The sequence below is a fragment of the Muscardinus avellanarius genome (genome assembly GCF_963383645.1).
Source record: "Muscardinus avellanarius genome assembly, chromosome: 11".
NCBI classification, from domain to species: domain Eukaryota; kingdom Metazoa; phylum Chordata; class Mammalia; order Rodentia; family Gliridae; genus Muscardinus; species Muscardinus avellanarius.
Window position 1 is genome coordinate 90,329,431 of NC_137797.1, and position 27,036 is coordinate 90,356,466.

Below are 27,036 nucleotides of genomic sequence, written 5' to 3' on the forward strand. Positions count from 1 at the left end.
GCAACTTAATGAGACTCTTTTTCAAAACAAAAATTAAAATGGGCTGTGCGTGTAGCTTGGAGGTAGAATACCCTGGTTAAAAAAAAAAAAAGTCCCGTGCTGGGTGTGGTGGCGCACGCTTTTAATCCCAACACTTGGGAGGCTGAGACAGGAGGATTACACAGGTTCAAAGCCAGCCTCAGCTACTCAGTGAGGCTCTCAGCAACTTAGTGAGACCTTGTTTCCAAAAAAGTATAAAAATAGGTCTGGGAGTATAGCCTGGAGGTAAAAATCCCCTGGGTTTCAGCCCCAGTACCACACACACACACACACACACACACACAAAAAGTCCCTTCCAATGCCAGTTAAAAGTTATCTTCATCAGCTGGGCATGGTGGCGCACGCCTGTAACCCCCATGCTTGGGAGGCTGAGACAGGAGGATCGTGTAGGTTCGCAGCCAGCCTCAGCTGGCTTAAAAGACCCTGTTTCCAAATAAAATATAAAATAGGTCTGGGAGTGTAGCCCGGAGGTAGAAGGCCCCTGGGTTCCATCCCCAGTACCACCAAATAAAAAAAAAAAAAAAGTTATCTTCATCATATTTTTACTAAAAAAATTTATTTTCACTTTGGCAATCAAAAATTGTAGTAGTAGTAGTCACTCAAAATTGAGTTATAAACCTATGATCTTCCATTTTTTCATTAGTTTAGAAATATCAATTTTGTAAGCTGCCTTGATATTAAAGTATATATATTTGAACAGAAATCAATTTATCTGTGAAGTTATATATAATGGTTTTGTCAGAACTGTATCCCTTATATAAAACAAAAACTAGTCAACAGATGATAAGCAGATGATGTATTAGCTTTTAGGGCTGCTTTAGGAAATTACCCACAGTCTGGGTGGCTGACAACAATAGAAATCTATTCTCTGTTCTGGAGTCCAGAAGTCTGAAATCGAGCAAGGCTGGGCCCTTCTCAAAGCCGAGAGAATCCACTCCAGGCCATCTCCTCGCTTCTGGTGGTGGCTAATAATCCTTGGTGTTCCTTGGTTGTATCAATCATGAGACTTTCTGCCTCTGTGTTTTAAATCTCCTCTCTTATTATAAAGACAGTAGTCATTGGATTCAGGGCAACCTTAAGTCCAGAGTGATTTTATCCCGAAAGCCTTAATTACACAGGCCTTTCTAAATATGATGCAATTCCTAGGTATATGGGTTCCGATTTGGAACAGTGCTTCAACCCACTACTGATGATAAAGTTTGCAAGATTAGTAAAAAGTTGCTGGCCAATTCCTAAGCAGTACAAATAGAGGTTGTTGCTAAATACTAGTTTTGGGTTAAGAAGAGACAAAAGGCTTTAAAAATAAACTATATGTAAAAAATGTAAGCACTGTTTTCAAATTAAATTGGAGACCATACCAATTTTAATCACTCATCTTTATTGATAAAATAGGTTCCTATGCAGTACACACTCTCAGACATAAATTTAAGAGTCTTAATAAAAATGAAATGGGAAACTGTCACTAAAAACAAATATATCTTTCCATACCTGAGACCTTAAAATTATATCCAAGCAAAGAGACTGAGAATAAATTAACTGTTTACAAAAATATCAAGTAATGTTTTATAATTAGAGCTGCCTAATGGATTGTCTCAGACTTAATTTCAACCATGTAACTTATTTTTTCTTTAATTCTTCCTTGGGATAAAAACTATTTGAATGAATGTAACATTGAATTAAGGGCTACTTTCCTAAGAACCAATAGAAAAGTGTAAAAATAAGAAAACTGTCATTTATTTATAAAATATCAATTAAGGCCTCTGAATGAGAAAAGAAATCTATTTTATGTTTAGGCCATTAGCCCTTTTCTAATCAATCAGCCCCATTTACCCCTCTCAGCCCAAACTTAAGATAGAAAATTTCTAAAGTGAAAAGTAGTTTTGAATTTTATCAGTATATGAAATTATACATATAAATTACCATATAAATAATATTTTAACAAATTATATACTCAAAAGTAGGATTTCTACTTGTGCTAATTTTAATATTATATTTAATATGAGTATTATATATTTAATATTTGATATACTTTTATTTTATTCTATAATCACTATTAAAAAGACAAATTTAGGTCTCAATTTCAAAATTTAGGTGACATATTTCAGTGTCTGGTGGCTTTTTAAAAACATACTGTTTATTTGTGATTTTTTAAATAAAACCAAATTCTTATAAATTAATCCATAGATTTCCAATTGGTTTCTAAAAGAAAGGTTATAAGAAAAATCTTACTGGTAATGAGGACCAGATGGACCTATTAAAAATAAATCCAATATTTTCTTTTTGGAAATTTGAGTCATTCTGCATCTCAAGAGTAATTACTTAAAAAAAAATAAGGGTTCCATCAGTCAGAGGAATTCAGAATTTACTTTAAAATTACCATACCTTTCTTACTGTCAAACCTTTCAAATCTGTTAGCTAAAGAAGCTTTATAATGTCCTAAAATATCAACCAGAGACGAGAAAATTGTTTTCATTATTGACTAAGAACAAAAACTTATTATTTCAGAGGAGTAGTTGAACCTACTAAATATTTCTATTATAAGTTCTTCTTTCTTAGAAAGTAATATTCCTTTGCTTTCATTCCTGAAATGATACTTCATATATTTAAGTTATGGACAATTGTTAATTAAGTATCAGTTATGGTAAACTAGCAATAATCAAATTGCCTCTTTTGTTTGTGGTGCATGTAAAACATTCCTACTGCTTTTAAACCTGAATGTTCTTTGACAAAAACATTTAAATTAATGGGAAAGTAGACAGGCAACGACTAAAGCGGAAGTCTCATGGTACACAAGCTATTTGTTAACTATGACACCAAACAGGAAGGATAAAATTTAGTATGATGATCTTCCATTCACAAAACCATGGCAAAAACTTACTTTAAACTATGACTTCCCAAACATCGACTGGGAATATTCAAGTTTATCTCCATATCATCCAGAAGCCAGCAGCATGCTGAGCACTCTTGCGATGTTCTGCAGTCACCGTGGAAACCTGTCATTTGCTCACCAACTAAGAGTCCCACTCAGTTTCCATTTTTCAATTATGTTGGGAAAAAAGTTTTATGACCATTAACTATACACTTTTTGTGGCTATTGCTTAGCCAGCCCTGTACAGTATAGAAGAAAAAATAAAAGTGGGGGGTAAACTGAGTTTTCTGTTCATCCACTCACTCACTCAGGGCCCAGGCCCAGTGACCATTTGGAGCCCAATACGAAGCTCTCAGGCTTGGAGGCCCCTTCAGCTCTTCCTCAGACTCAGGTCACTGTTGGTCACTAATGCTGACAAAGACGTACTCTCTGATGCATCATCCTTCCTAAGGTTCAAAAAGGATTCTCGAGTTATTTGAAGGATCTCTCTTAAGCCTTTGTTTTCTTGCTAGAAGGAGGAAAGCAAAAACAGATGCAGTCACCATCTACAAGGTAGCTACAAGAAGCAAACAAGTATTAAGAAAAGCCAAACATGAAGGTATAGCAAATAAAAACCTAGTTCTATAATTGGCATAAATGTGCCAAGCGACACATGCAGTCGACAACTAGAATCTAAAGAATGCTCTTTTAAAGAGCCAGAAGTCAGCCGGGCGTGGTGGCGCACGCTTGTAATCCCCGCGCTTGGGAGGCTGAGACAGGAGGATCGCGCAGGTTCGAAGCCAGCCTCAGCTGCTTAGTGAGGCTCTCAGCAACTTAGTGAGACCCTGGTTCCAAATAAAGTATAAGATAGGTCTGGGAGTATAGCCTGGAGGTAGAAAGCCCCTGTGTTCTACCCCCAGTACAACAACAACAACAACAACAAAAAAAAAAGAGCCAATTGAGATGAAAACTCTGAAACTCATTTTAGTCACACTAGAGATGAAGAAAATGACATTTAGATTCATATTGACATAAACTCATCAAGCCAGTGAGTGAAACCTGAGACACACCTTGGGCGAGTGAGTGAGTGAGCGAGTGAGTGAGCCAGTGAGTGAGCGAGTGAGTGAGTGAGCGAGCGAGTGAGTGAGTGAGTGAGCCAGTGAGTGAGTGAGTGAGTGCTCCTGTTACTTTCCATGACAGCATGGAATGCCGGACAGGCCATGTGGTCTGTCCTCACTGGAATCGGAGAGCAGCACGGCTGGCTGAGCAGGTGTTATTTTTGAAAAGGGAATTAAGTAACCACATCTGGCATTGTAAACAACTTTGCCTTCTTTTCCCTCTAGATTAATTACTGTCAAATTTGCGGATAGTTAAAAATCATCTTTCATAACTTATCATCTGCCATTTTGTCTTCATTCTCACTTTCTACGTTTCAATGGCATAAAGCCAGAATTAGCAAGCCGTAGCCCAAGCCTGTCTTTGCACACTGAGTTTTTTGTATACAGTCATGCTTGTCCTTTTCTTGGAGGTGGTGGTATCTGTGACTGCCTGTGCATTACAGGGGCAGAACTGAGCAACTGCAGACTGCTAAATTTGCAGTCTATAATATTTACTCTCTAGTCCTTTACTGATAAAAATTTCCCACTCCTGTTACACAAAATGGGAGGACTTTGCATATATGCTCAGAGTAAGAAATCATTTTTAGCTCTCTATAACCAATTTTCTAATAATGATTTCAATATAAAACTTACAACTGAGTCTATTATACTTATTTGAGTTATTAAATGATGACTTGTATTTTTACTACCACAAATTAAAGGACATGAGACAAAGGCTTTTATTTATTTATTCATTTCACCTCCGAGCTATGTCCCCTGCCCTATTTTTTATTATTTTGAAACCGGGTCTCACTGAGTTGCAGAGGGCCTCACTAAGCAGCTGAGGCTGTCTGCGAACCATGATCCTCTGGTCTCAGCCTCCCGAATGCTGGGATTACAAGCGTGTACCACCACACCCAGCTAACACAGTTTTTAAAAATTACTGAATCGAAGAAGCATCTTCATCCATCAAGGAAAACCAGGATCAAAATCAACTTTCTCAATTACTGGAAACATTATAAATTACTAGGGATCCTAGAATCTTTTATCACACACCCACATATAACCAGCATCCAAATTAAAGATAACATTGTCAAGTACGCTGGAAAGTACACGCACTCTTTAAATGGGCTTATGTCTTCCCGCACACATCAGTGTGAAGGCAGTTTTCACCTACACGTGCAATTTAAAACTTACTTCAAGCTGAAATATTCGTTCCTGTTCCTTGCAACCCTGTTGCTCATCAATTTCAATGGCTTTCCTCATTACTGCTGCCATTTCAGTTATCTGGTCAACATGTGCCTGTAGTTCCTGAAAGAAAAGAAGGAACGGGAGTTGGAAATAAGTAAGATATTTTACTATTTTTATTTCTGAATCCTCTCTTTTTAATAAAGTCTGTCCTGCCATTTAATGTGCATGTAATATTCATATATTGCCACTTAATGTTAATGTAGCAGTTAGATCACAGCAGTGCCGGGCGTGGTGGCGCACGCTTGTAATCCCCGCGCTTGGGAGGCGGAGACAGGAGGATCGCAGGTTCATAGTCAGCCGTGCTGGCTTAAGAGACCCTGTTTCCAAAAAAAAAAAAAAAAAAAAAAAAAAAAGGTCTGGGAGTGTAGCCCAGAGGGAGAAGGGCTTCCAGGAACCCCAGTACCACCAAAAAACAACAAAAAACAGATCACAGCAGAGCTGGTTGACCACGACGTGTTTTTAAAATCTGCTGTTAGGACTAAAACTGAAGAAAAGAGTACAATATAACTGATTCAGTAGGAAAAAAGTTTACTCATTTCATAGTCCCCTCACAAGGTTCAGCAGCCTTTTCTTTTTCACATCTACATATACTATTGGTCAAAGTAGTGGGAAAGATTAAATTTGTTGATATATTTAATCTCTTTTCCAAAGTTTTCATGATTTACAAATCTTTTCCTATATGCTTCTGCTTTTAAGTACTGACATATTAAATGGCCATTTTTGCCAACCATTAATAATATAATTTCTGTATAATACAAATATCTAGTGCATGAGGCAGACAAAAGAAGTTTAAAAACCAACAGAAATTTGAGAATAATAATTTCTTTTTTGTGTGTGTGTGGTACTGGGGGTGGAACCCAGGGGCTTTTCTACCTTCAGGCTATACTCCCAGACCTATTTTATATTTTATTTGGAAACAGGGTCTCACTAAATTGCTGAGAGCCTCACTAAGTAGCTGAGGCTGGCTTCGAACTTGTGTGATCCTCCTGTCTCAGCCTCCCAAGTGCGGGATTACAAGCATGCGCCACCACGCCTGGCTTGAGAATAATAATTTCACTGGTAAGTTTCTATAGATCATTATTCACTGGCAAGGAGGTTACTTCATTATATTAAGGCCAAAACATCAATATAAAACAAGTAATTCTCTAAATAAACAACAAGCCTCATATATATATATATATATTAGAAAGAATCTAGACAAGAACTCAAAAACTCACAAAACTAGTAAACTGGAAGAAATGGTGGAGGAAAAAAAAACTATTTTTGGGAAACCACATTTACTAGTTGTGTGTGTGTGTTATTAGGGATTGAACCGAGGGGCATTCTAGCTCCAAGATACACTCTCAGCTACATTTTATTTTTTATTTTGAAACAGTGTCTAAGTTGTGGAGGATCTTGCTAAGTAGCTGGGGCTGGCTGTGACCCTGGGATTTTCCTGTCTCAAGCCTCCCAAGTACTGGGATTACAAGGGTGTGCCACCACACCTGGCTTTTTTTGTTCTAGGTACTGGGGCTTGAACCCAGAGACATTCTACCCTGAGATACACCGCAGCCTTTTTTTTTTTTTTTTTTTTTTTTACAGGATCTCTCTAAATGGCTGAGGCTGGCCTTTCAACTGTGATTTGTCTGTCTCGGCCTTTTAAGTACTGAGATTATAATTGAGTGTCACCATGTCTGGCTTTTTAAATAGTCTTATTCTTCTTGAGGATTAAACCCTGGGCATTATACATGTTAGACAAGTGCTCTATCACTTAGCTACATACAATCCCAGTACAATTTAATAATCTTTTTTGGTACTGTGGATTGAATCCAGGGGCAGTATAGCTCTGAGCTACACTCCGAACCCTGTTTTATTTGTTATTTATTTTTTGTGATACTGAAGCTGGAACCCAGGGGCCTTCTACCTCCAGGCTACACCCCCAAATCTATTTTATATTTTATTTGGAAACAGGGTTTCACTAAGTTGTTGAGAACCTCACTAAACTGCTGAGGCTGTCTTAGAACCTGAGATCCTCCTGTCTCAGCCTCCCAAGTATTGGGATTACAAGCATGCGCCACCACACCTGGCTCTGTTTTATTTTTTACTTTGATACAGAGTCTTACTAAGTTGCTTAGGTTGGCATCTTCCTGTTAGCCACCCAAGTACTGGGATTACAGGCATGTGCCACCATGCATGGCCCATTTAATAATCTTTAACAATGCAGGTCCTTTTTTCTTGGTGCTGGGGATTGAATCCAGGGCCTTGAACATGCCAAGCACATGTTCTACCACTGATCTCTATATATCCCCAGCCTCTCCTTATGTTATTTTATTTTTGCGGGTCTGGGGATGGAACCCAGAGGCATTTGACCTCCAAACTACACACCCTGCCCATTTTTTTATTCTTTATTTTGAAACAAAGTCTCACTAAGTAGCTGAGGCTGTCTGCAAACTGTGATCCTCCAGTCTCAGCCTCCCAAATGCTGGGATTACAAGCGTGTGCCACCACGCCCGGCCTCCTCATGTTATTTTAATGGACAAACATATATGAGTAGTTAGGAAGAAGGCATAACAGCAAACTAACTGCAATGTTCAGTGCAGTGTTGTTAAAACCAAATACATTTAAAAAATTCTATCCCTGAGTTGCACTGGTGACACTTGCCAAGGGCTCAAAAGCCACACAGGGCTAAGGGGCTTCCATATCAGACAGGGCAGATAAAAAACAATTCCATCATTCCAGACAGTTCTATTGGGAAGTCTTGGATTATAGTACCAAAAATGCTATCGAGACAAGCTGGGTGTGGTGGCGCACACTTGTAATCCCAGTACCTGGGAGGCTGAGACAAGAAGATTGCAGGTTTGAGGCCAGCCTCAGCAGCCTAGGAAGAACTTGTTTCAAAAATAAGCAAACAAACAAACAAACAAATATGTAAATAAGGAGAAAGTCTCTTCTAACAAGACCATCACAAGATAAAAACCCAGTATTTAAAACACAAAAATATTTTTATAGGCCTAATCAATGGTTCACTTATGAATTATAGAATCTTTAGTAAGGAATCATGGAGTTTTATACAGGCACAAAACACAATAACTAAAGCTGACGTGGTAGCAGGGTTTGTAATCCTAGTACTTAGGAGGCCAAGACAGGAGGATCACAGGTTTGTAGCCACCTTCAGCTATTTCATTGAGGTCCTTTGCAACTTAGTGAAACTTGATTTCAAAATAAAGAATAAAAAAAGAGTACTGGAGTTGTAGCTCAGAGGTAGAATGCCCCTGGGATCAATCCCTACTACTGAAAAAAAAAGGGCAATAACTGTAATTCAAAATTGCCTTGAAAGCAAGAAGTGTCAGTAATACAATCACTGAACTCTCCTGAAATGCCTTTCATTTCTAACTTTTGTCTAGGTTTATTTCTACATAACTCAATAAAGACCTGTCATAACCAAGTTTAAAAAAAAAAGACATAACCTGGAGAGAGCACTACTAAACTTATAGTCTAAACAAAAGGCTTTTTTGTTTTATTTGTCAACTTAAAGGACTATAAACTATCAACATTTAAGTTAAGACATTTCATTTAATACTGCAATGAACTGACATTTTAAGAAATTAGGTTAAAAATAATACCAAGAAAATATCTTTGACGTCCAGAAATAGAGTAACTATTTTGTGGTAACAAAAAATAAAGCAACAGCTAATAAAAGTGAATAAATAAATAAAAAGCTGAGCTTTAGAGTCAACAGTCATACAGCAGACCATGTATGATATAATACATAGAGAGTTACAACAGATTTAAAGTTTCTCCATTGAACACAGCTATCAAAAGCACAGCATTCTTTTGATTTCATTTATTTGCTGATCAAATCTGGGAGGGACACTCAATGTAAAAGCACTTTCTAAATGGACCCCCTTCCATCCACACCCCAAAAGTTGACTGTTTTATTTAGTGTACATTCTGATTGGCTTCCAAGTGCCTCCTCTCCAGTCCATGTTGAGGTGCTCCAAGGATGTGTCGAGATGCATCAAGGAAGAAGCCTTCGGAGCTGTTACGGTGTACCATGCCAATCTGTAGCACAGAGTCGTTATAATGTTAACACGGACATTACCCGTAAATTCAAAACGGAGTGAGTGTTAGTTCATGCGTGTTAGCCAACTGTCTCAAATGTTTGTTTTTTTAAGATTTCCAAAAAGGCATCTGTTAAAAATAATGTAAAAATTGGTATTTGGATGAAAATGTGTTCTAGGTGAGTACAAAATTCTGTAGTTTCAAAAGGGTCTCTTATTCTAGAATGCTACTGTGGGCGTGCACCCACACGTTGTGTGTGTGTGTGTGTGTGTGTGTGTGTGTGTGTGTGTGTGTGTGTATACGCGTGTGTGTATTGGGAATTGACCCCAAGGATGGTCTACCTCTGAATTACAACCCAGCCCTATTTTTATTCTTTTCTTTTTTGAAAATTTGAAATAGGGTTTTACTAAGTCAAAGAGGGCCTCACTAAAGTGCTGAGGCTGGCTATGAACCTGCAATCCTCCTTTCTCAACCTCCCAGGTACTGGGATTACAAGTACATCCCACCACACTTGGCAAGGGTAACTATTTGTTACCCCTAAGTGTGTTATAAAATCTTTTTGTGTTTAGGTATATCAGAGCACTAATACCTAATCACATCCTAGAATCTCTACTTTTGTGCATATCGTGTCTCTTTGCTTACTGACTTCGGCTTATTTAAACACCTCTCCATTCCATCATTAATTCAAGGCTGAATTTGGATGAATTTTCTCTTTCTGTGACGTCTTTTCAGATTCTTCTCACAATAACAAATGCTGTTTAGTGTTCCAATATCAATTTCTATTTCGAGCACGCTCTACCTTATGTTTCCAGCATGCTCTATCTTATATTAGTTATGTATGTGGCTTTATCTCCTACTACACTGCAAGCTCAGAGAGTAATTTAACTCATTCATTCATCATTTTATTACCCATAACAAATAGCCCAGTGCCGGTGTTTAAAATGTTTATTTAACTGAGTCAATGTCTCTCCTTTTTGGGAAAAATCAAAATCACAAACATTAATATGTATTAGTTAGAATTAATAACAAGTACTTGAATAGTCATTTTATGGAAGGCAAGGATCAGCACTTAGATGAATTCAATCTACATAATGAAAATGGATGGTTTATCGCTATTTTAAGAACTGTATGGCTGTGCAAATTAATAAAGCAGTCCTGGCGAATGGTAAAACCAAATGTGTCTTATTTTATTTACTTGTGGTGCTGAGGATTGAACCTAGGACCTCCTGCACGCTAAGCACACACTATACCACTGAGCTCCATGCCCAGCCCCTGATGTTTTAGAAAACATTTGCGCTGCTGTACTTGCTACCGCATGGGACAAGCAAGGTGCAGTATCTTATTCTAAGAACTTTATCATTGGTATTCTTTCCTTTATCATAAAAATTTTTATGGTAATAGGATCCAATCTAACGGCATTCTACTTCCAAGCTATATCCTCAGCCCTTTTTTTTAATTTTTTTTTTTTTTTTTTTTGCTTTGAAACAGGGTCTTGCTAAGTTGCTGGCTACTCTAGAACCTGTGATCCTCCTGACAAAGTCTCCAAGTTATTGGGATTACAAGCATATGCCACCACACCTGGCTAGACCTCCACAATTTTCAAGTTATTAAAACATAACGGCCTTTAGAATTTCTCAAGATGACATTTATATTACCAACAATTTTAACTCACTTCTTTATACCTTAAAAAAACTGTTAAACATTTAAATGATTTATAATAGTCTCATTAACAATAGATTTTATATTCAAAAGATTGTCACATAAGTATCCAAAGATTTCCATTGGGCTAGAAGATGAATATTATAATTAGAAAACATTAAAACCAATTTTATTGATTTACTGTTTTACTAGTTGACATAAGGTACCTGTTAAGTTCCCTAATATGTAAAGTTGTTGCACAAGGCCTTATTTACTTGGTATTTAATTTTAAAAGAATAATAATTTATAAATATGTATAAGCAACAAAATAGAACTATTTTAAGGAATCTAAAATGTATTTCAATAAGTGAGGAAGATAAAAATATGTCTTCTAACAGTCACTATTCTTAAATATTAGTAATAACTAGTAATAGTTAACCCACCATTATCCAATAAAGATAATGGCCTAGTTATCACAATCTAACTTAATACTTTTATTTCACACCAGCAGTTGAGTTGAAAATGTATACACCTGTAATTCCAGTACTTGATTCCAGTTGAGAATTCTTGCAGGTTCATAGCCAACCTCAGATACTTAATGAGGCCCTTTACAACTTAGTGAGACTCTGTTTCAAAAATAAAGAATAAAATATAGGGCTGGGGTGCATCTTGGAGGTAGAATGTCCCTGGGTTCAACTCCCAGTACCCCCCTCTAAAAAAAGCAAAAAAAGAAAGATTATTCTACTGTTTTCCTAAGTTACCAGTACTTAGGAAGACATATCAAAGGGAACAGATACAGGACTGACAAGATGAGTAGCAAGAAAAACACTAGTTTCTAACCACTTTGATTTTGTCTGTAAGAATGATGTCAACTGGTGTGTAATATTGGAAGAGGGAAGCAAAATTCCCCTCCCCAATCCCTTGATTTTGATTATAATCAAGATCATTCAGAGTGTGGGTGAATTAGCCTTACTCGGAAAACAGTCACAAGAAGAACAAATACACGATGAGCCAGCCATGGTGGCCCACGCACGCTTTGTAACCCCAATACTTGGGAGGCTGAGACAGGAGGATCACAGGTTCAAGGACAGCCTCAGAAAGTAGTGACTCTCAGCAAACCTAGTAAAACCCTGTTTCTAAATAAAAATAAAACAGGACTAGGAGTGTGGCTTGGAGGTAGAATGCCGAGTTCAATCCCCAGTGCCACAAAAGAGAGAAAGAAAGAAGAGCAAACTTACACTTAACTGCTTTCAGGTTTGAGCAGTTTTCAGTGTTTCAATTTGTCTTTGCAACAGATGTTATTACAGACTTATAAGTAACACTTTTTAGAAGCAGATAACCTTATAAAAAGAATCTTGAATTAAACACTTACCTTTTTTCCAAGAGTTTATTTTAAAACAAATAAATAAATAATGTGTGTATGTGTGCATATATGTAGTTACTAAGGAACAACTGGAGAAGGAAAAAAATAAAATAAGAACCTATATAATAAATATGAAAAAAGCAGGAAATGTTAATTAAAATATGAAGTATTCAATATCGTATTAAAATAGCATGACTAAATATATGTGACTTTTTAAAATCTGAGCACAAATTAACCAGTGGTTTCTTGTTTCCATTCGAGTCACATGTACACAAGTGATTACCTTCGAGTGCTGCTCTTTTAACGTCATTATGATACCCGGATCCTCCTTTTTGCTAGCCATGAGCAATCTGAACATCTGTTCCCGATACTTGCTCATTATAAGTTCCAAGGCAGACTGATGTTCTTCAAGGGAGGTCCGCAATTCTATCAAGAATAACGGTGTATTTTGTTTATACTTGAGTTAAGGGTAAACAAAATGTTTTCTTCCATATTATACTTATCAAAATACCACCAATAAGTAGGATATTTTAAAAAGAAAACACAATGCATAAAAATATAGCTATATAAACAATAAAAGACATCAAAAGAAGTGCCTCATTTTTTTAAATGGCTGTTTTAGACTGAGTGTAGGGCAGGTACTGGGGACTGAACCCAGGGGTGCTCCACCACTAAGCTACATCCCTACCCTCCTGGTTTGTTTGTTTGTTTATTTTTGTAGTACTGGGGATTGAACTGAGAGGCATTCTACCTTTGACACCCCCAGTCCGATTTTATTTCTTATTTGGAAACAAGGTCTCGCTAGGTTGAGGAAAGTCACTACTTGCTAAGGCTGTCCTTAAACTGCAATTCCCCGTCTCAGCCTTCCAAAAATTGGGATTACAGGTGTGAGCCACCATGCCTGGCTCAGCCCTCTTATTAAGACATAGTCTAGCTAAATTGCCCAGGCTGACCTAGAACTGGGCAATCACCCTATCTGAACTTCCCAAGTAGCTGGGATTACAGGCTAGTACTGGGGATTGAACCAGGGTCAGTCTACCTCTGAGCTACAGCCCTCCAGCCCTATTTATCCTTATTTTGAAACAGGGTCTCACTAAGTTGTGGAGGGCCTCATTAAGTAGCTGAGGCTGGCCGTGAACTTGTGATTATCCTGTCTCAGCCTCCCAAGCACTGAGATTACAATTATGCGCCACCACGCCTGGCTTTAAACACAGTTTTTAAGAATTATTTTAGCAAACATTTACTGAACTGTAATTTATTTATCAAATAATGCTCACGGAACACCAAAAAGTCATAGAGTTTAGAGTCTAGTAGAGAAACTGAATATGTGGTAAGTGCAGAACTACTAAAATACATTTAAGGTAAATCTGTCGAGAGACTTTCACACTGGTGAAAGCTTTCCATAAGTACGTACTGAGATAATCTTGAGTTTCTTGAGTCAAAAAATGAAGGAATGAGCCGGGCATGGTGGTGCATGCTTATAATCCCAGCACTTGGGATGATGAAACAGGAGGATCACACAGGTTCAAAGCCAGCCCCAGCTACTTAGTGAGGCTCTCAGCAACTTAGTGAGACCCTGTTTCCAAATAAAGTATAAAATAGGTCTGGGAGTATAGCCTGGAGGCAGAAAAGCCCCTGGGTTCCACCCCTAGTACAAAATAAATAAATAAATAAATAAATAAATAGGAGCTGGGCCTGGTGATACATACACACTTGTAATCGCAGTACTTGGGAGACTAAGACAGGAGGAATGTAGGTTCGAAGCCAGCCTCAGCAGCTTAGTGAGGTTTTCAGCAACTTAGTGAGACCCTGTTTCCAAATAAAATGTAAAATAGGTCTGGAGGTGTAGCCCAGAGGTAGAAGAGGTTCCATCCCCAGTACCTACAAAGAAAAAAAAAAAAGAAGGCATGGATATTCTAACCGGAAGGCATGAAAGTGGACTGGCTTAAGATGGCAAGAGCCAAGGGTTCGTATAGGAGAGTTTTAGAAATAAGACAAGAAAGGCCAAGAACTGACTTTGAGTGAATGTGCTTAAGCAAGAACAACATGATCAGATTTATGTTTCTAAAATCAATCTGATGCTCATGTTAAAATGGAGGGGGAAAGAAACTGGAATCAAGGAGACCAGTTGGCAGAGTACAGGCAAGAAATGACGAGCACCTTTTAAACCAACAGCACAGGTGATCATATATAGTGATAATATATCTTACCTTTGTTCTCTTGTTGCAATTCTCTGATTTGTCTGTTTTCCTGTTGAATTCCCATCACTAATGTGGACCGTGGCCTATGTCTTGCAACTTCATTAAGTTCTTGAATTTCTTCTTGATACTAATGAAAAAATAAAAAATGAACATGTGGTGAGAAAATATTTGCAGCCTTCTATCTGATATGTGAATATAAATAAATAAAGAGATCCTCAAAAAGTTAGACAGAGATATTATGTGACCTATCCATTCCACTCCTAGGTATATTTATACCCAAGAGAACTAAAAAAAAAAGCCCCCACAAAACCTTGTATATATTCATAGCAACATTCAAAATAGCCCAAAGTGGAACAATTCAATTTTCTATCAATTGATGAATGGACACAGTACACTGCATCCTTACAGAACAATAAATAGGAACAAAGTACGGATACATACCACAGATAATCGTGAAAACATGTTAGGAAGCCAATCACAAAAAGCTATATATTATATAATTCCATTCATATAAAATATCCAGAATAGGCAAATCCACACACAAAAATATTAGTGACTGCCAGGTGTTAGGGGAAGGAAGGCTAAGGAAGGGCTCTTAATGGGCATAGTATTTGGGGACTGATGAAAATGTCCTGGAATATGATAGTGGTGATGGTTGCACTAGCTGTGAATATATCAAGATCTAGTGAACTGTACTCTTCAAAGGAGTGAATTTTAAGGTATGTAAATTATATCTTATTAATAAAAGAGCATGTATAAAGAAATATAAAAGCCGGGCGTGGTGGTGCACGCTTGTAATCACAGCATTTGGGAGGCTGAGACAGGAGGATCGTGGTTTGTGGACAGCCTCAGCTACTTAATGAGGCCCAGTTTCAAAATAAAGAATAAAAAATATGGCAGGGGGTGTAGCTCAGAGGTCGAATGCCCCTGGGTTCCATCCCCAGACCCGCAAAAAAAGAAAAAAAAGAAATATAAAAAAATTTTGCATTAAAAAAAATAAGTGAGACTCTAAAATTATTCTCATTCTCTCTTTCTCTTTCTTTCTTTCTTTCTTTCTTTCTTTCTTTCTTTCTTTCTTTCTTTTCTTTTCTTTTCTTTTCTTTTCTTTCTTTCTTTCTTGTACTGGGGATTAAACCCAGGGGCATTCTATATACTCTTGGCCCTATTTTTTTTTTTTTTTTAATTTTGAAACAGAGTCTCATTAAGTTGCTGATAGCCTTGCTAAGTTGCTGGGGCTGGCTATGACTACTACCTATTACCTACTACCCTCTAATTCCAGCCTCCCAAGTACTGGGATTATAGGCATGTATCACCATGCCCAGGTCTCATTCATTTTAAGGTATTCTTAGGAGACACTTGGAAATGGATTCATTTTTAACATCCCTGGTTCTTAACTTCAAATGTCAAACTCCTTCTTAAAAAGAGAAAAGCTGCCAGGCATAGTGGTACATGCTTATAATCCTAGGACTTGAAAGGTTGAGACAGGAGGACTGCAGGTTTGCGGCCAGCCTCAGCAACTTAAGAGAGGCTGGCATAAAGGAATAAAACAGGGATGGGGGTATACCTCAGAGGTAGAATGTCCCTGAGTTCCATCCCTAGTATCACAAAAACAAAACAAATCAATACCAGGCATTAGTTTACTCTACTGCCTGAGTTAAACTGTATAATTATGAAAGCAGGTAATCTATTTAGGGCAATACAACTGTAAAACACAATAAGCAAACTTGCTCTACTATTTTCATAGCTCTAAGAGTATTATTATGAGGTTTCTTCCTTTTACAAAATGGGTGAATTTCAAGAGTGTTGGACATAAAAACATTTTAGCCTCTAATCCTCATTAAAATACCAGAGACAACTTTCTTTTTTTTTTTTTCTGGGTGGTACTGGGGGTAGAACCCAGAGGCTTTCTACCTCCAGGCTATATTCCCAGACCCATTTTATATTTTATTTGGAAACAGGGTCTCACTAAGTTGCTGAGAGCCTCACTAAGTAGCTGAGGCTGGCTTTGAACCTGTGTGATCCTCCTGTCTCAGCCTCCCAAGCGTGGGGATTACAAGCATGCGCTACCATGCCCGGCTGAGACAACTTTCTTAAGAGTTGAAATTTTTCATCAGAGGAGGACTAGACTTCAATGCCCACTGAAAATTTTGCTATACCTGGTAAAGACAGCAAAAAGAATGAATCCCTCTTAATTTGCTTTTTAATAGACAGCATTAAATGAAAAATAAGAACATACAAATACAATAAATGTACAGGCTATAAACCAGATATTGCTTTCAAACATTAAAAAACACATTTGGTTGTAAAACAGCATCATCTACGTACTTTTATAAAGAGAGCTATAAACATTTCTATGATAAAATAGCAAAATGTATGTCAAAATTAATAAAAGGTATTAGCTGGTCTAAAAAATTCATTTAATGACTAAATACCTATGTGCACATCTGTCAGAAGGTGATCAAATTTATAGGTTTTAGGACACACACACACACACACACGCCACCTGAACACGACAAATCTATACACTACTCTAAAGCAAATCAAACATACAAGTGAAGCTACTTTGAAATTTTAGAGGGCATTAAAATTCAAATTAAGCAGTTTCTGATTCAAGCAATACATAAAAGACCAGTGACTGCTTTTCTGTTGTTGTTAAACGGAATCGATAAGAAAGAAGAATCAAACCTGCTTCATTGCTTCTACTCGCTTGTTAAGAGCCGTGGTTTGCTCAATCAGAGACTCTGCGGCATCATCGTGATCTCTCAATCTTTCCACCAGGGCCTTAGCATCCGCAAGCGCCTTCTCAATCGTGCAACTCATTTCTAAAGGAAGACCAACAGTTAAATTAAACTGAAGACTCAGCACATTACCTGATTTGAGTTTTGTGTTAACACAGATATGCTTTAAGCGGCACTTGTTATAAGTTTACTCACTGTCTAAATAGGAAAAAATTCAAGAATACCTTGTGATTTTGCTTGTTAGAATGAGACAGGCGTGAAGGTGAATTTGACTGTAAGAACTCTGCCTGGCCTCTTAGTCAGGTGACCTGAGACACTGCTCACAACACATACTAAGTAATGACTCGGCAAAGTGGCCTCTGTGCGCCATGCTGTCAAAGTGTCAACCTCTTGGAGGACTGCTTTTCTTTCTTTTTTTTTTTTTTTTTGTGGCACTAGGGGTAAAACCCAGTGGCTTTTCTACCTCTGGTCTACACTCCCAGACCTTTTTTATGCTTTATTTGGAAACAGGGTCTCACTAAGTTGCTGAGAGCCTAAGTCGCTGAGGCTGGTTTTGAATCTGTACGATCCTCCTGTCTCCGCCTCCCAGGCGCGGGGATGACAAGCGTGCGCCACCACGCCCGGCTTTTGGAGGACTGCATTATAATCCCACTCTTGAACCTTCCTTAGTAGAAGAGCAAAAAAGGAAAAAAAAAATGTTTTGATGTGCACAGCACTGGCCATTATGGAAAACTTTTAGATATTTAAGAGAAATTTAAAGGGGATTTTTTTGTTACTGGGGATTGAACTGAGGGCATTCCACCTCCAAGCTATACTCCCAATTTTATTTTTTGTTTTAAGATAGGGCCTCTCTGGGCTGTTGAGAGTCTTAATACAGTGCTGAAGCTGTCCTCAAACTTGTGATTCTCCTGTTTTAGCCTCCCAAACACTGGGATTACAGGTGTGCACCAGCATGCCTGGCAAAGGGGATTTCTTTTCTCTTTCTCTCCCCCCAGCTTTTTTTTTTTTTTTTTTGGCACTAGGGATTGAACCCAGGGCATTCTCCTCTGAGATATATCCTTAGCCTTATTTTATTTTTATTTTGAAACAGGGTCTCACTAGGTTAATCAAAGTCTCACTATTTGCTAAGGCTGTCCTCAAACTTGCGATCCTCCTGTCTTAGCCTCCCAAGATCAGGATTACAAGCATATACCACCATGCTTGGCTTGGCTTGGCAAAGGGGATTTCAAGATGGTTGAATAGCAGTACCCACCACTCACCCAGCACTCACCGCCTTGTCTACAACAAAGACCAAAGTATGAGATGTATGGCTGTTTTTTAGGTGAGTGACCAGAGAATACCAAAATGCAGCAAGAAAAAGACTGCAACCTTGTAAGATTCATAACAGGAGCAAAAAGCATAGTAAGAGAAACAAAACAGCCCAGCACCTGCAACCCCCACTCCACAGCCAGGGGAGGAGAAGTCCCCCTTTTGCAGGGATAAGAGTAAAAGAGAGAGTCCTAGCAAATGCTATCAGCAGGAACATTGGCAATCCACGCTCTTGGAAAGTTTCACATCCCACAGGGTGAGGTGGTGCACACCTGTAATCCCAGTACTTGGGAGGCTGAGACAGGAGGACAGCAGGTTTGAAGACAGCCTCAGCAATATAGCGAGGCCTCATTTCAAAGCAAAAAATAAAATGAGCTGGAGCATAGGTCGAAGGTAGGATGTTCCTTGGTTCAATCCCCTCCCCCAAAAAACCCCAACAATATATTCACTCCCCCAGAAAAGATACACACAGACTACAATGGAAAGGATTGAAAAAGATTATTCCAGACAAATGGAATCCTCAAGTGAGCAGGGGTAGCTACACTTGTCTGGCAAAATAGACTTATGATAAAAACTGTAAGAGGCCAAGAAGATCATCATAGAATGATCAAGGGATCAATTCACTATGAAGATATTATTATAAATTAATATGCATTGACTGTCAGAACTTCCAATTTTATAAAACAGATATTTGGACCTAAAGGGAAAGAGGGGATCCAATACTGGGGGATTCTAGTAGCCCACTCTTATCAAGTGGGATAGACTGACTTGTAGTAAGTCACACACACACACACACACACACACACACACACACACACACACACAAATATTAAGGTAGCCAGGCGTGGTGGCGCACGCTTGTAATCCCCATGCTTGGGAGGCTGAGACAGGAGGATCGCGCAGGTTTGAAGTCAGCCCCAGCTACTGTGTGAGGCTCTCAGCAACTGAGTGAGACCCTGTTTCTAATAAAATATAAAAATAGGTCTGGGAGTATAGCCCGGAGGTAGAAAGCTTCTGGGTTCCACCCCCAGTACCACCCCCCAAAAATTAAAATAATAATTTATAGCAGACAGTGAAAGAAATCAATAGACAAACCTGAAAGTCTAGTATAAAATGTAAGAAGAGAGAAAATAAGGTTTATCTCAGTTTAAGAGAATAATTCAACTCATTTACTCAATTAGAAGGAATCTCTAACATTCCTAATTCCTAATCTGTAAAAGATACTGTTAAGACCACTAAGAAAATACTTCTTTATGCATTAAAACACAAATTTACAAGTTTCACAGGCAAGATCTGTTTCTAAATGAAACGCTGTAAAGTTTCTATATATGATCAGATGATTGCTGATTTAGAAGAATTTCTATACTGCATAAAATTCAGAAGAGAAAAAGAGGGGAAGGAGGGAGGGAAGAGGGGGAGGAAGGAGGGAGGAAGAAAGAGTGAGAGGAAAAGGGAGGAGAGGCACTGCTCCCAGAATCTTCTGGGCAAAATAAACCATGGACCATGGGCACAGATTTGTTGAAGCAGAGCCCTGAACTCATTTTGCAGTACTGGGGATTGAACCCAAGGGTATTCTAATTCCGAGCTATAACCCCAACCCTATTTTTTATTCTTTATTTTGAAGCAGGGTCTCATTAAGTTGCAGAGGGCCTCACTAAGTAGCTGAGGCTGGCTTCAAACCTGTGATCCTCCTGTCTCAGCCTCCTAAATTCTAGGATTACAAGCATGTGCGCCATGCCAGACTAGAGCCCTGAACCTAGACCTTCCTAAATACAACCATAAATACTTCTTTTTGGAGCATGAAAATATTCCACTTTGTTCTGGGAGAATTAACAACATGGCACTAAAACTCGCCTATTAAATCTTATGCCTTGATTTAGTAGTCTAAGGTTTAACCTTCTACCTCAAAGCAAATATAGACCTTAACCAAGTAAGTCAAAGCATCTTTAAAGCTTTTATTAGGCCCTTAAGCCTAATATTGCCATACATAGTAAACCCTTTATTGTTAAAGGGAACCACCCCAAATTTCCTACAATATTATGAAATATTGTTATGCTCCCCTTTTTATATTACCAGGCATTAGAGGATCTCTCTTAATCCAGCAACCATTACCTACTACCATTGATTGTTTCCATAATTCAGGAAGTGTCTAAGAACAAAACAAAACCTTTGAACTCTAGTACCAAATCCTAAACTGTCTGTTAATAGATTTGGCATTAAATATAAAAGTGATGAAGGACATGGTGGCGCACGCTTGTAATCCCAGTACTTGGGAGGCCGAGAGGAGGATCTTGGGTTCACAGATGGCCTCAACTACTCAGTGAGGCCCTCTGCAACTTAGTGAGACCTTGTCTCAAAATAAAGTATAAAAAATAGGACTGGGGGTGTAGTTTGGAGGTAAAATACCTCTGGGTCCCATTCCCAGCATTGCAAAAAAAAAAAAAAAAAGTGTGTGTGTGTGTGTGTGTGTGTGTGTGTGTGTGTTCATGTGTGTGTGTTTATATGTATGTGTGTGTGTTATATGTGATACCACCAGACTTGACATACAATCGATATTTCAGTAACTCTGATAAAGTTCAATTTCTTTTCAGAAGCCAAACTGATCAAATGATTTAAGTGTTGCCTTCTACGATAAAGCAGCTTGCTTAAATTCAAGTACACATCTATACCAACAGCTAGTAATATGCTTTTAGAGTAATTTACTTCTTAGAAATACTGCAAAGAAAAGAAGTTCCCAAGAAATCCTTTAAAAGATAACAAATTACAAGGGCACACTCTTGTAATTCCAGTACTTGAGAGGCTGAGATGAGAGGACCACAGGTTCACGGCCAGCCTCAGCTACTTAGTGAGGCCCTGTTGCAAATAAAGAATGAAAACAGGGATGAGGGCATAGCTTGGAGGTAGAATGGCCCTGGGTTCAGTCCCGAATATTGAAAAAAGAAAAAAAAGATGATACATTAAAGGAAAAAAGATGAAACAAAAGGTAACTAACGATTTGGTGGCTTAATAAAAAGGTTGATATCATAAAGGTAGAGACATATAATAGAAAGATAATATGAAAGCTAGAACCCTATACTGGAGATACTATGTAAATACTTTAAAGTTCATTACTATAAACAAACTGCTTTAACTAAAAGTCCTATGTAAGGTTCTTATATGAAATAATAAGAAAATAACAAACCCATGGAGAAGTTCAAAGATTCCATCATAGATACATAAACTGGCTTAATTCCAAAAAACAAAACAAAACAAAACAAAACAAAAAAACCCCCTGATGATCAAGTTGTAAGTTCCACAAGGAAAAAATTGAGGACAGTCAGAATGGCTAATTAATAGTACCAGATTAAAAAAAACCTCTAATAGATACAATTTCCTGAAACATTCTAATAGGAAAACTGGTCATAACATTAAATATGGATAGGAAAATTTACCTTGGTGTTCAGAGGATATGGCTCAGTTCATGTCTCATTTATAAATGAACTAATCTGGAAAAATTACATAGGTGAATCAAGGACTAAAACCATTCCTAAAGGACTTTCTGAATATCTGAATCTAATCCTAAGTGGATTTAATAGAATTCTCTCTCTCTAAGGTTAGGAAAATGATATATTCTAAAACACATATACTAGGAATGATTTTTAAAAGAGGGCCTATATGTTGTCTATATAAAACTCACTTAAAATATGATATACATAGATTAAAAGTAAAAGGATTTGCTATAAAATACTAATGAAAAGAATACAAATATTAATCAAGTAACAATAAGCTAACAAGCATATGAAAACATGTTCAATATAACTAGCCATCATTAAAATGCAATTTAAAACCACACTGAGATACACCTACTAAGGAGGGCCATAGTACCTAAAAAGAGATAAGCATTAGGAGAGAAGACCAATTGTCCGACTTTTTCCTTGGAGAAGTAAAACTCCTTCATGGATATTAGGAAAATTTCATGGATATTAGGAAGAAAGATTATATTGTCAAGGAGAAAGAAATAAATTTTATCCTCCTTTCAAAAAGGGGCACAGTCATCACTGTCATTTGATGTGCTTTCTATTATGTTCCTTATCATCAGCATGCCGGATAGTATTTATTTATTTATTTATTTTGGTGGGCCTGGGGAATTAACCTGGGGCCTCTTGCATTCAGAGCAAGTACGTTACCACCGAGCTATATACTGCCGTGAGAATATTTTTTATTTGCAGGTGCATTCTTTGGCTCTCAGCGGTCTGTGGCTTTCGATGCTCTGTAAATATGGCTGCTGCCTATTTCTTTGAGCTTACCTCCTACCGCTGTGCTTGCTGTGATTTTGCCCTTTTGAGGGCACACCTTAGAGGCCTTTGCATTTGCTACTGCTGTACCTGAAGTTCTCTGTTTTCTCTGGCCATTTTCCTCAAAAAGGTCAAATACATGATCCAACTATACCACTACTAAGTACAAGCTTAGAAAAATGAATATGTTTATGAAGCCAGGCGTGGTGGCGCACACTTGTAATCCCAGCATTCGGGAGACTGAGACTGGAGGATCACGGTTCACAGCCAGCCTCAGCTACTTAGCGAGGCCCTTCACAATTCAGTGAGATCTTGTTTCAAAATAAAGAATAAAAAATAGGGCTGGGGGTGTAGTTTGAAGGTAGAATTCCCCTGGGTTCCATCGCCAGTACCACAAAAAAGTAAAAGAAAAATGAATAATTTATGTAAAATATTGTGTGTGAATGTTCATAGCAACATTATTTAAAATGACCAAAGATTAGAATCACACTTAGTGGTGAGAGACTGAATACCTTCCCACGACAACAGAGCAAGTCAGGGATCAAGTAGAAGCATCAAAAAGAACAGAACCAACCTGTTCAACATACGAGGATAAAAAAGCTAAAAGGGAGGGGCAGGCATATATACTGGGGAAAAAATTAAACTGCCCTCATTCACAGACAACATTTTGTCTATGCAGAAAACCCCAGAGAATACAAAAAAATCCTATAATACATGACTGGCAATTTCACAGGATAAAAACACAAGAACCAATAGCTTTTCTACAAATTAACAATAAATAAAACAAACACATTTATATGCAATGATGAAAAAGCCAAATTGTTGGGCAAAAATGAAACAAAATACATGCAGGATTTGTATGCTAACTACAAAATGCTAATAAAAGAAACTGAAAAGGACTCAAGTAAGTAGAAAAAACAACTATGTTCAAGCTAATTCTAATATTTATATGGCAAATGCAGAGACCACAAATAGACAAACCAACTTCAAAAACAGATTTGGAGAAATCACACAATAACAAATTTAATAACAAATTTAAGACTTACTTTGTATAAAACTATAGCAATCAAGACAGCTGTGATATCAACAGACACAGAACAAAGATTCATAAATAAGTGCACAGAGGGATGCAAGGCTGGTTCAACATACGAAAATCAATCCATGTACTTCATCATATAAATAGACTCAAAGACAAAAATCACATAATCATTTCAATAGATGCCGAAAAAGCATTTGATAAAATCCAATTTCATTTATAATAAGAACACTGCAGAGAATTGGAATAGAAGGAACATATCTCAACATCATAAAGGCAATCTACAATAAGCCCACTGCCAACATCATATTAAATGGGGAGAAACTTCAAGAATTCCCCCTAAAAATAGGAACAAGACAAGGACGTCCATTATCACCACTTCTTTTCAATATAGTACTAGAGACTCTAGCCAGAGCAATAAGGCAAGAAAAGGAAACCAGAGGAGTACGAATAGGAAAAGAAGAACTCAAACTTTCACTATTTGCAGATGACATGATACTATATTTAGAAAACCCAACAAACTCAACCAAAAGGCTTATAGAACCGATCAACAAATTCAGCAAAGTGTCTGGATACAAAATCAATCTTAAAAAATCAGAAGCTTTTCTGTACACCAACCATAAATCCCCTGAAAAAGAAATTCAGAAAACACTTCTACTCAGGATCTCCCACAAAAAAAAAACAAAAAAAAAACTTAGGAATAAACTTAACCAAGGAGGCAAAAGATCTCTACAAAGAAAATGATAAAACACTGAAAAAGAAATCGAAGAAGATCTTAGAAGGTGGAAAGATCTTCCCTGTTCATGGATAGGCAGAATAAATATCATTAAAATGGCCATCCTTCCAAAAGTGATCTACAGATTCAACACAATGCCAATTAAACTACCAAGATCATTCCTCACAGACATAGAAAAATTAGTCCTTAAATTTATCTAGAATAACAAAAAGCCCAGAATAGCCAAAGTAGTTCTCAGCAACAAAAACCATGCAGGAGGAATCACAATACCTGACTTTAAACTATACTACAAAGCCACTGTAATAAAAACAGCATGGTACTGGCAGAAAAACAGATACACAGACCAATGGAGCAGAATAGAAGACCCAGAAACAAGTCCACACATTTTCAGCCAATTGATTTTTGACAAAGGGGCCAAAACACTGGAAAAAAAGATAGCCTGTTCAACAAATGGTGTTGGCAAAACTGGTTAACCATATGCAGAAAATTGGAAATTAATCCCACTTTCTCACCCTGCACAAGAGTCAATTCAAGATGGATTAAAGATTTGGAAATTAAACCAGAGACCTTGAAGCTACTTGAAGAGGGCATAGGTCCAACACTGCAACACATAGGCACAGATAAACACTTTCTCAACAAGACCTCAAAGGCACAACAAATTAAAAGGCGAATCAATACGTGGGATTGCATGAAACTTAAGAGCTTCGGTACAGCAAAGGACACTGTCAAGAACCTCAACCAAGAGCCAACAGAATGGGAGAAGATTTTTGCCACCTTTACCTCTGATAGAGGACTAATATCCAGAATATACAGAGAACTCAAGAAACTCAACACTAGAAAAACAAATAATTCAATTAAAAAATGGGCAAGCAAACTAAATAGACACTTCATGAAAGAAAAAATTAAAATGGCCAATAAATGCTTAAAAAATGCTCAACATCACTGGCAATTAGAGAGATGTAAATCAAAACTACCCTGAGATTTTACCTAACTACAAGTAGAATGGCAATTATTCAAAACACAAACAACAACAAATGCTGGAGAGGATATGGAGAAGTGGGAACTCTAAAACATTGTTGGTGGGATTGCAAATTAGTGCAACCACTTTGGGAAATAGTATGGAGAATCCTCAGAAGAATGGGAACAAATCTACCATTTGATCCAGCAATACCACTTCTGGGAATCTATCCAAAAGAAAGGAAACCAAACTACCAAACTAATGTATGTGTATCTATGTTCACAGCTGCACAATTCACCATAGCCAAACTATGGAACCAGCCAAGATGCCCATCAACAGATGAACGGATTACAAAACTGTGGGATATGTACACAATGTAATTTTATTCAGCCATTTAAAAAAACTCAATTACATCATTTTCAGGGAAATGGATGGAAATGGAGGACATTATGCTAAGTGAGAACAGTCAGTCACAAAAAATAAGATGCTTTCCCTAATATGTGAAAGCTAAGGAGAAATGGGTCATAGGAGGAACTCTAGATGAAAAAGGAAATCCTATAGAGGAGCAAACAAGACAACCTAAATGAGGGGATGGGAGGGAGGAAGAAGGAAATTCTCTAAAACACGCAATGTACTTAAAACATTTCTAAGTGAACCACTAAGCCAAGCATGGGAAGGAGGGATGGGGAAGGAATGGGTGGGAATTGGGTAGGGGCAAAATGGGTGATGTGTACATGTATGTTCACACAAGTTTTTTACCCCAATATGATGTACGACAATATTGCACACACAAAAAAAAATTTTTTAAAGAAAGAAGTGCACAGAGACATGGCCACCTGATTTTTTAAAAAGTGCAAATGCAAGTCAAAGGAGACATGTTTATTCAACAATTGGTGTTGGAAAAACTGGATATCTATATACCAAAAAACTAGTAATATCTCAACACAATTTTTACAATTTATACAAAAGTAAACTAAGAATTGGTCACAGTTCTAACTGTAAAATTTATAGGAACACCTCTATAAGATAAATTAGAAAAAATCTTTGTAACCTGGAGATATACAAAGACTTTTAAAAAAAGGGACACCCAAAGTATGACACATAAGAAAAAAATTTGAGAGCTGGGCATGGTGGCGCACACTTGTAGTTCCTGCACTTGGGAGGCTGAGACAGGAGGATCGCACGGGTTCAAGAGCCTCAGCTACTTAGTGAGGCTCTCAGCAACTCAGTGAGACCCTGTTTCCAAACAAAATATAAAATAGGTCTGGGAGTATAGCCCGGGGGTAGAAAGCCCCTGGGTTCCTCCCCCAGAACCACCCAAAGAAAGAAAGAAAGAAAGAAAGAAAGAAAGAAGGAAAGAAAGAAAAAAAGAAAAAAATTTGACAAACTAGACTCCATTAAAATTATAAACTCCCAAGCATGATGGTACATACCTATAATCCTAGTACTTGGGAGGCAGAGACAGGAGGCCTGCAGGTTCTCAGGTTCTCAGCCACTTAAGAGAGATC

General features: G+C 37.7%; 1 protein-coding gene across 2 annotated transcripts; it reads right to left on the bottom strand.

Moving 5' to 3' along the window:
- Positions 1-3,278: 3,278 nt before the first annotated feature.
- Positions 3,279-17,298, bottom strand: FGFR1OP2 (FGFR1 oncogene partner 2; the record flags this gene model as incomplete). Of its 2 annotated transcripts, XM_080705118.1 has the most annotated exons (6): positions 3,279-3,416; positions 5,182-5,295; positions 9,163-9,276; positions 12,561-12,703; positions 14,488-14,605; positions 17,164-17,298. In XM_080705118.1, 6 exons carry the CDS (start codon positions 17,296-17,298, stop codon positions 3,279-3,281), a joined length of 762 nt encoding a protein of 253 aa, XP_080561244.1. The 2 variants fall into 2 exon arrangements, with proteins under 2 accessions (XP_080561244.1, XP_080561245.1); XM_080705119.1 differs by lacking the exon at positions 9,163-9,276.
- Positions 17,299-27,036: the final 9,738 nt, after the last annotated feature.